This window comes from Phymastichus coffea, unplaced genomic scaffold (genome assembly GCF_024137745.1).
Source record: "Phymastichus coffea isolate CEN01 unplaced genomic scaffold, Cenicafe_Pcof_1.1 PCOF00007, whole genome shotgun sequence".
In the NCBI taxonomy this organism is placed as follows: Eukaryota; Metazoa; Arthropoda; class Insecta; order Hymenoptera; family Eulophidae; genus Phymastichus; species Phymastichus coffea.
Window position 1 is genome coordinate 3643356 of NW_026706818.1, and position 9770 is coordinate 3653125.

The 9770-nt window shown below is 42.7% G+C and overlaps 1 protein-coding gene across 1 annotated transcript; it reads right to left on the reverse strand.

Moving 5' to 3' along the window:
* Nucleotides 1-3349: 3349 nt before the first annotated feature.
* LOC131669240 (uncharacterized) lies at nt 3350-3896 on the reverse strand. The gene is made up of 2 exons (XM_058943990.1): nt 3462-3896; nt 3350-3385 (listed from the first exon to the last, which is right to left on the reverse strand). The coding sequence occupies exons 1-2, from the start codon at nt 3894-3896 to the stop codon at nt 3350-3352; spliced, it is 471 nt and encodes a 156-aa protein (XP_058799973.1).
* Nucleotides 3897-9770: the final 5874 nt, after the last annotated feature.

Below are 9770 nucleotides of genomic sequence, written 5' to 3' on the forward strand. Positions count from 1 at the left end.
CGGCTTACGACAATTTCTTGTAATCGTTTGCTTGATAGGAATGGACGTACGAGTGCGATCGTCGATGTTGAGTGTGAAAGGACAAACGAGAACGAATGTCGCAAGGATGTACACCGAGACGGCTTGTTGCGAACCTGCGATCGAGCCAGCGGTACTGTTCTCGGAGCTCAAACTCGACCCATGGACGTGCACGAGCACGGGATGCATTACGTGTCCGTGAAACCAGAATTTTCAGATTCGCGGATCTTGCTCCCCGAAGGCTGCAGACCCCATTTGGAGTTTTACTCTTGGTTGTGTGGGTCACTTCATCTTACTTGATGAATTTTACGGATAGGGCAATGTTGAGATTGCTCCTAGGACCAGCAGGCTGGCGAGTGAGAGCGAGCGAGACAGTCGGAGGGCGAGAGAGCGGGAACGCGATAAGCGTGCCAGAGTGCCAAAGCGCGCCTGCAAGGCCCAAAAGTAAATATGTGCACGCGGCGGGGCAGCGTTGACGGTGAGGCTGGCGAGAAAATTCGGCAACATGCGACGTGAAACTGAGATGCGAGTCACTTTACGTCCAGATTCTAACGAGGCGAGTTGTGCCTCTCTTTGGACTCGTGCGCGTTAACTCGATCCTAGTCGAGATCTTTAATTTGTAAAATAGCGGCTTTTTCCTCACACGGTGAGGTTTTTTACGCCGACTATTTAGTTCTAATTTAACTGTAACTTAGTTTATTAAACAAAAAAGAAATATTAAACTCAGTATACTCCTTTATTCAATCTCTCCCGCAAAATTGCTCACCCCTAACAAATTGGTGTCCCGGGTGAGGAACATCGTTCAAATTGTGCGAAGTCGAGATTGCTGCTATAGTGGTTTGTTGTGCGGTTTCTGGCGTTCGTGAAGTTCATCTGTGTCTCTACGATGGTGATGAGAAAACGACGCGCGCCGGCCAACAAGCAGGGGCCACCTGGGAAGCAAGTCCAGCGAGAGGTTGTCGCAGTTATGCCAGCAGCTGCACCTGCAACTCCTGTAGCAGCTCCGCCAAGGGAAGTCACCCGCACGAGGTCAGGATGCGGTGGTGCGCAAAGGGCACCAAGGCCCACCCGCCGTCAACGGAAGCGAACAACCGAGCCACCTGTAGTGTCATCGACAGAATCGACTCCATCTGATGAACGGCAACGATCGCAGCTGAGTCCTTCGCTCGAGCCGGAGGTCAACGTCACTAGTACAGCGTCTTCAACAGCAGCATCAACGAGTTACGTGGTCACCAGCGAGGCGAATCGTTAACTTCACGATCAAGGTACCGCAAGCGTTAGCGATTTTCAAGGCGTAAATTTACTCGAAAAAGCGGTATCATTGTTATCCGGTAGTTTAATCAGTGCAGCCAATGTAATCCGCGAGAGCGCAGCAAATAATGTTCTGGCGAGCGATCAATTAGATTATGACAACCGATTACCGGAGTTTTCCGGAAAGCCTCTGCAATGCATTCATTTTCATAGGACGTACGCCGAGTCCACGAGTAATTTTAGCGATCGTCGTAACATCGGGCGCTTAGAAAGAGCGTTGAAAGGACGAGCCTACGACCTCGTGAAGACACTTTTGGCAACAACCGAGGATCCGGAAGATGTCATAACCGAGTTAGAAAAACACTTCGAGAATAGGTTTCTGATAGCTCAGGATTTCGTTCGTGACCTGTATGCGCTGCCGTGTCTGAAATCTGCCAAAGGCAAATTGGTTTCGTTCGCGACTCAGCTGAAATGCAGTATTGACGGGCTGAAGTTGCTGAAACTGAACGAATATTTGCATAGCATGGATTTGCTATTAAGCGTGGCTAGTAAGATCCCGGACGAATTGAAATCGACATACTATCGATACGTCGAAAATGCGAGCGATTTGCTGTCCGACACATCGTCTCTGGAAAAGCTCACGAAATTTATGAGTAGGGAGTCGGATATGGCAGTGTGTGCTTGGATATTCGACATCCAGATCGCGTCATCAAGGGGCAGCGATGGTTCAGCGAGGAGGCCGAGAGCTGCCGTGATATGCGCTGCAGCGGAGGGACAAGGGGACGATAAAGAAAGACCACCTGCGGGGAACAGATGTCTGCATTGTCGTCGCGAGAACCATGAATTGAGAAACTGCCGCGAGTTTAAAAACGAAAGTACTAGGCGCAGGTGGTTTTTGGTCAAGCAGTGGCGACTCTGCTTCAAGTGTCTGGGCGACAAGCATTCACGAAGGGACTGCAACGCGAAGAAAACTTGCGAAACTTGCCGTAAATACCATCACACTCTTTTGCATTCTTTCGGTAGCCACGACCGCCGGAATAATTCTGACCGCGGAGGCCGACGTGATAATGCTGATCGAAGGGAAGATCGCGACAAGAGGGGTCGCGACAATGAGAGAGACCGTGGCGACAAGAGAGACCGCGACGAGAGAAGGCGTCGCGACGAATCACGCAACCGAGATCGCAAGTCAACTTCTCGAAGAAATTGACTAGCGGCTCGCACGGGCCTTTTACGCACCGTACCGCTAAACATCCACGAGCCAAAAAGGAAAACGACGACGTGCGCATTGTTGGACTGTGGAGCAACGGCTACGCTAATCGACAGGGGATTCGCAGATCATGTCAGTTTGACGAGGGAGCCCTTTAGGACAAGCATACGCGGCTTGTATGGTATGAGTATGGTTCGTTGCGAAAGAGTTAGTTTTTAAGTTAGCGGGCCGTTTGGCCAAGAAAAGATCGCTCGTACGCTAATTGTACCAAAGCTAGATCTGTCTCTGCAATCGTTGTCGATAGAGCTCGTACAGGACGTTAAAAAGGAACACGATATCCCGTTATACCCGTACAAAGACGCTAAGTTGAGCATCTTGATAGGACAGGACATTTGGCCGTTGATTATGTGTGATGAATCGCGGCGGATTGGGGATAGCGGGCTCATTGTTTCACACACGCGATTGGGATGGTCGGTACACGGATACATCGAAAACAGTCAGAATTCGAACAGAGATTCGCAAATACTCGCGAAATGTTTTATCGCTACCGAGGAGGAGATGACGGAACAACAAAAGCTCGCGGAATTAGAAAAATTAGTTCATGAATATATAGAAATGGAAAATTTCGGAGTAGTTAAAACCGAATCGAGAGACAAAAACAACGAACGGGCTTTAGCGATTTTGGAGGCGACTTCGCGTAAATTTAGCGAGGGATGGCCGTACACCTTCCAGACGTTTTATGGATCTTTTCTCTATTCCGCGATTTTTAAGTAATTCAAAGTTTGCGTATTTTGTTGCATAAGCGTTCTTTTTGTTTTTATATCTGTAATATTCTCGTAGTTTTAAATTGCTTGTTTTTTGTAATATTCATCGTCAAACAGTTCCTTGTATTTGTGAAATTAAATAAATCTAGAGTGTTATGAAAATTGAATTATGATTCGATTATTTTCACCCACCTCACTTGAATATAATTTATGTTACTTACCGTAGAGTAGGTTAGATTCAGCATGCCTGCCACGTTTCTAATGCTCCTAGTCGGATCCTCTTCTAAACACTCTAAAACATTTTCTTCATTTTCCACGTTGCGTACAACACGTGGAGCACCGACTACTCCTTGTCCAGCACCTCGATGAGCAAGGGGAATGAGGTTACCGTCCTCTCGACCACGATGTACCGCTCCCAAAATGACATTTGCATCCGGACGTCTTCTTAAATCAGGCGGGTTCCTGCGGTTCAACGCAGCCGCGTACAAACACGCGGCTTCGTTAGCATTGCGCCCGGCCTCGCCGTAAAAAATGATCATCTCCGTATACTCGGGTCCCGTATACGGTGCACCACGACCGACAGGCCTTCCTCGGCCACCCGCACGACCTCCAGCTCGTCCTCCACTTCTACCGCCACGACCCCCGCGATCACCCATAATTAATGCCAGAATGTTGTTTAGAAATTTCCACTTTTATTCGCACCGAACGCAACTTAAACAAAATTGGTTGCACACTATGATGAAACTTATTGTAAAAGATAGCGTCACCACATGTTTGTAAAAAAAAAACTTTGACAACAAAAACGCATCAAATTTATCAATAAACATGTTCTGATATTTAATTTTAAATACAAAAGTTTCCGTCAAATTCAAGATTTTAATTTATGAAGTTTGTTTTTTTTTGTACTTTGAATTTTTAAAAATAAAAAATTGTTGAATAATTGATTCAAAATATTTTTTATAAACAACAGCGAATGATAAAGAAAAAAGTTTTATTCCGATAGAAATGGCAAAAAATTTCCAAAATCGACATCGAAGTCGCGTACTTTGATACGCTTGTCCGCGCGTATTTCCCCTCTCCTCTGTAGCTAATGTGAGAGGCTTTTCCGAGTGTCGGCAAAAGTTTCACGGATAGTAATGTCACCGTCAGTAATACCGAATGGTGAGCGAGATACAATTAATCTCACTCAATAAGCAATAATTGAAAATAAAAAGTCTCAGTATTAAATTTTTACTTAAATGCTCTTTATTTGTATTTCTAGTAATAACTAAAAGAATTACTTTTGATTTGATTAGAAAAATTACTGTAAATTTATGATTGTTATAAAGTTATTGACAAAAATAAATTATAAAACTTTCCCTCTCTCCTCTCTGGTTAATGTCAGAGGCTTTTCCGAGCGCCGGCAAAATTTTACAGCCTCTCTCCTCTATGATCATTCGAATGAAATAGACTTCATTCGAATAACAGTGGCAAAACATTGCCAAAAACGCCATCGAAGGTGGATACTCACGAGGACGCGGCTGCACGGCTTTCTTCCTCTCCTCTCCGGTTAATATCAGAGGCTTTTCCGAGCGCTGGGAAAATTTTACAGCCTCTCTCCTCTATGATCATTCGAATGAAATAGATTTCATTCAAATAAAAGTGGCAAAACATTGCCAAAAACGCGATTGAAGGTGGATACTCACGAGTGTGCGGCCGCACGGCTTTTTCCCTCTCTTCTCCGGTTAATGTCAGAGGCTTTTCCGAGCGTCAGAAAAAGATTCGTGAACACATCTTATCATGACCTTTTGAATGAAAAAGGTTTCATTCGAATTAAAGTGGCAAAATATTGCCAAGATCGACATCGAAGTCGCGTACTTTCGTACGCTTATTACGTAAAATTATTATAAAATTACGTAAAATTACTTTAAATGTATATGTTTGTTATAAAGTTATGAAAAAATAAATTATAAGACATTATTAGACCGTTTATTCTAAGAAAATGACGTCTTTACAAGGCGGTTCTTTCTTCGATGCGCTGCTCAGCAACCAATGATATTTTGTTAGTTACCGCGACGTCTCAATCACCGCTTCGGTTGTTACGGCCAAGTGGAGGAGAAAACAGCAAAAGAGGAGAAATTTGGTAGTCGACCGAAACGGCGCTCTGATTGGTCGAAATGATTAATTTTTGAAATTAATTTTCTCGGAAAGTATTGATGATAAAAATTTTTTGAAAACGGCAATCGATTCAGAAAATTTTGTTCTACAGCCCATTTTCGGAAACTATAATCCTTCTGAATCACCCTGTATATATACATATATATATTTAACTATATATATCTATCTTAAATCTGTAAACGATCCCTATGATAACGTTTTGAATACGTTAAAATAGGAGGATAATATTATACGATTAGTGTAGAAATCAGGGATAAGACTGATAGTACACATTCGCATTATTTGAGAACGAAATGGCAGACCCTGCAACAATAGCAGCAGCGCAACAGCAGGCGCAAGAGCAGCAACAAGCAACGCTCGTTAGGCTGCAATCGGCATTAGCGAGTTTCGCTTTACAAAATTCCTTGCTAGAAATTCCAGAGTTCGATGGAAGGAATCTTCCATTAAAAGATTTTATTCAAGACATAAAAAATGGATCTGCCACGGTACCTGTCGCCCAAAGACCAAACTATGTAAAGGCCGTCATAGCAAAATTAAGGGGGCCGGCTAAGGACTGTTTGTATGGCAAAACGGTTAATACTGCAGAAGAATTAACGAAAGCTTTAAAGGAAAGATTTGCACCGTGTAAGAATTTTGCTTATTATGATGCAAGATTACACGCGTTAAGAATGAAACAGGGCTACACTGTCGGAGATTTTCATGACCGAATAAATATATTGTTGAATTGTGCAGAACATGCATTAAAAGACGAATTGGGAGTACAATTTAATGAGATTATGTTGACACCATTGAAGTCAGCTGTAGTAAAGATATTCGTAAACGGTTTACCTAAAGAAATAGAGGACTTAGTGGATGTCAAATGCCCTATTTCTTTGAGCGAAGCTTATAAAGAAGCCTTGAGAATTGAGGCTCGAAAAATATGAAACCTAAGTTTGAAGCTAACAAATGGACTGGCTTCAACAAAAATTTGGACGTTGCTTACGTGCAAGAGCAGGGATTAGAATCAGAAGAACAGTTGCCCATTGAATTCGAAGAATTGCCTGCTGAATTTCAGCAACTCTATATTCAAAAGAGCCAGTACCAACAGAGGCAATTTCAACAAAATTCAGAGAACGGTAATAATTATCAAAATAATAATAATCAGTACTCCAATAACGGAGGTTACTCTGAAAATAATTCTCAGAATAATAGATTTCAAGGTCAGAGACAATATCAGCCTAGGACTGGGAATTGGATTCCGAGATTTCAAGGCTCGCAAGGCCGCTCTTATGAACAAAATAATGGAAGATTATACAATCCGGATACAGACACATATCTGTATCCTACAGGAAGACGGTATGGCATGATTAGTTATGATCAACCAAGACTTAGATTGCCTCAAGGATAAAACAAAATATATTTTTACTGCCAGGTGAGCCGCTACCATGTAAAAATATTATTGAACATGAAATTCACCTGGAAAACAATGTGCCCATTAACACTAAACAATCTCGACACCCACCGGCGCATAAGCAGTTTATAGAGGAACAAATTACAAAACGACTTAAGGATGGAATTATAGAGGAGTCAAATTCTCCTTATAATTCGCCCTTATAGATTGTACCGAAGAAAGCCGGAAGCGATGGCAAACCGCGTTGGCGAATTGTGATAGACTTCCGTGAATTGAACAATAGAACTATTGGAGACGCTTATCCTCTCCCTAACATCGCAGATATCTTAGACCAGCTAGGAGGCTGTACCTATTTTTCAACTTTCGAACTTGCAAATGGCTTTCAACAAATTCCTTTGCAGGCCGAGGACAGAGCTAAAACTGCATTTTCTACTTTACGAGGACATTTTCAGTATATACGCATGCCCGAGGGTTTTGTGAACGCCCCGGCTACGTTTCAACGAATAATGGACCATTTACTAAGAGGACTGTTAAACGTTGAAATGTTAGTTTACCTTGATGATATAATTGTTTATGCAAAGGACCTGAACGACCATGAGAGAAAGGTCAGAAAACTATTCGAAAGATTGTCTAATGCAGGATTGGTCCTACAGCCGGATAAAGTAGAATTCTTGCGTAGAGAAGTCAAATTCTTAGGATATATAATTAGCAAACGAGGCGTAGAACCGGATCCGAAATTGGTCTCTGCAGTCATGGACTTCCGACGTCCAACCGGTGTAAAAAGTATGCGATCCTTTTTGGGACTATCAGGCTACTATCGACGTTTTATTAAAGGTTATTCGAAAATAGCAAAACCGCTGAGTGATCTAACTAAAAAGGACAGAGAATACGAATGGGGATCCGAACAAGAAGAAGCTTTCAATACACTAAAAGAACTCTTATGTAAAGCTCCCATACTAACGTTCCCCGATTTCAAGAAACCTTTCACTTTGACTACCAATGCTTCGGACTATGCTGTAGGAGCTATTCTATCGCAGGAAGTAGATGGTGTGGAGCGTCCGGTGGCATATTTATCGAGATTATTAAACAAATCAGAAAGAAATTATACGACGACAGAAAAGGAATGCATTTCGTGTCTATATGCCATGAATCAATTCCGCCCATACCTGATGTGCAAGAAATTCACCTTAATAGCCGATCACGAGCCATTGAAATATATGCACAATCGCAAGGACCCAGGACAAAGATTGATGAGGTGGATGTTCAAGTTCACCAATTTTCAGTACACCTTCAAATTTAAACCCGGTAAATTGAACTACAATGCCGATTCACTTTCCCGCAATCCGATGGACCTGAATGTGTATTTAAAAGAAAAAGAAAAGTGTGAACAGGACCTCAATGACAATATACCTAATATACAGGTAATGATGTTCAAGAAATGGAAAGATAAATCAAAAGAACAAGAAGCCGCTAAAGAAAAGTCAGAGAAAGAAAAGAAACGAATGCGCAAACGAGCAAACACGATTGCTGGCGAACATAGACCGATAGATAGACCTTTAGGCTCTAAAACCAACAAACAAAGGCCGGAGTTAGAACATAGTGTTATAGCTGGGAGAACGAGAAGTAAGAATCCTGTTCCATTGATAACTGCCGCCGACCCACAGCCTAGTACATCCGGTCAAAGGCCAAAAGCAGGGACTAGATTGCCTACGAATAAAAAGGATCCTACGACACAACCTACGAGAACTAGACCGCAAAGTCAAAATTCGAGTAATATCTCGACTAACCGAGAAAGTGGAACTAGGACTGACATTTCACGGTGGCCGCTAGTGCGGAAAGATACGCCTTCAACGACGTCCAATATAAAAAAACATCCGAGAGTCCAAGAAATCCAGAGTCAGGTTGCCACTGCAGGATCTTATGAGGCTCTAACGGACGAATCCAGTGTAGAAACCGATAGGATCACTGCTAGAAGCCCGACATTTTCTCGGAGATCTATGATGTCGTCGACGGGTATAGAGGAAACGGACGTTAACACACGTAAACAAGGGAGTTCTGAAAGCGAGCCGCCGATTCCGGATTTTACTCGTACTGGATTAAGGGAACAGGAAAAAACCGAACCCAAAAAGTTAGAAGATTCAGTTCAAAATATAAAGGACAAAACATTATCTGAAAACGCTGAATCGGCTACACGACGAACGTCGCAATCTGACGAAAGTGATGGATCATTGGATATTGAAGTGACTGGTCCTCAAACGAGTAATAACGCTGCTAGTACCAATTACGACGACGTCTTTGAGAACAAACACGATTCTACGGAAAAGGAAATCGTGACCAACCTAACTCAAAATGAACTTGCAGAATCGTGTGCTAGGTTCGAGGAGAGTTTGAGACGACACCGGAGTGCCGAAGATGTGAAGTTTTATTGGGACAATAGAGATTTGGAACCGTACGAAATCAGCCACTTCTCTGACGGGGACGAAGTAGATCCTGAATTACAGAATGTGTTAGTAGAAATGGATCCATACAGTGACGAAAACTCAGACGAAGAAATGGAAAGAAGAATAAAAAAATTAGTGTAATTGTCCCAACATCCTGTGGAATCCGAAATAGAACAAAGAAATTCTGAACCACAGAGCGATACAATAACGTCGGACAACGACTCTGTTCATGTCAGTGAACATGAAAAATCTAACGAAAGGGATGAGTTAATCCCTTTGCAGAGACGAGAGTTATCGGTGACGCCTAATGTGAAAATTGGCGATTCTAAAAGCCGAAGTACTCCATTAAATAAGGGACAAACGGGTATTAAATTTAAGGGACTCGAAGAAATACCGGAAGAAAAAGAAAGTATAAATAGCGAGACTACACGGTCCCCGGTCGAATTGAACTTTTCAAAGGCTCCAATAGATGATGATTTCTTTTTCATCCTGCCTCATGCAAAGGGACCCATAAATCAGTATAAAAGACCTAGCGATCGTAA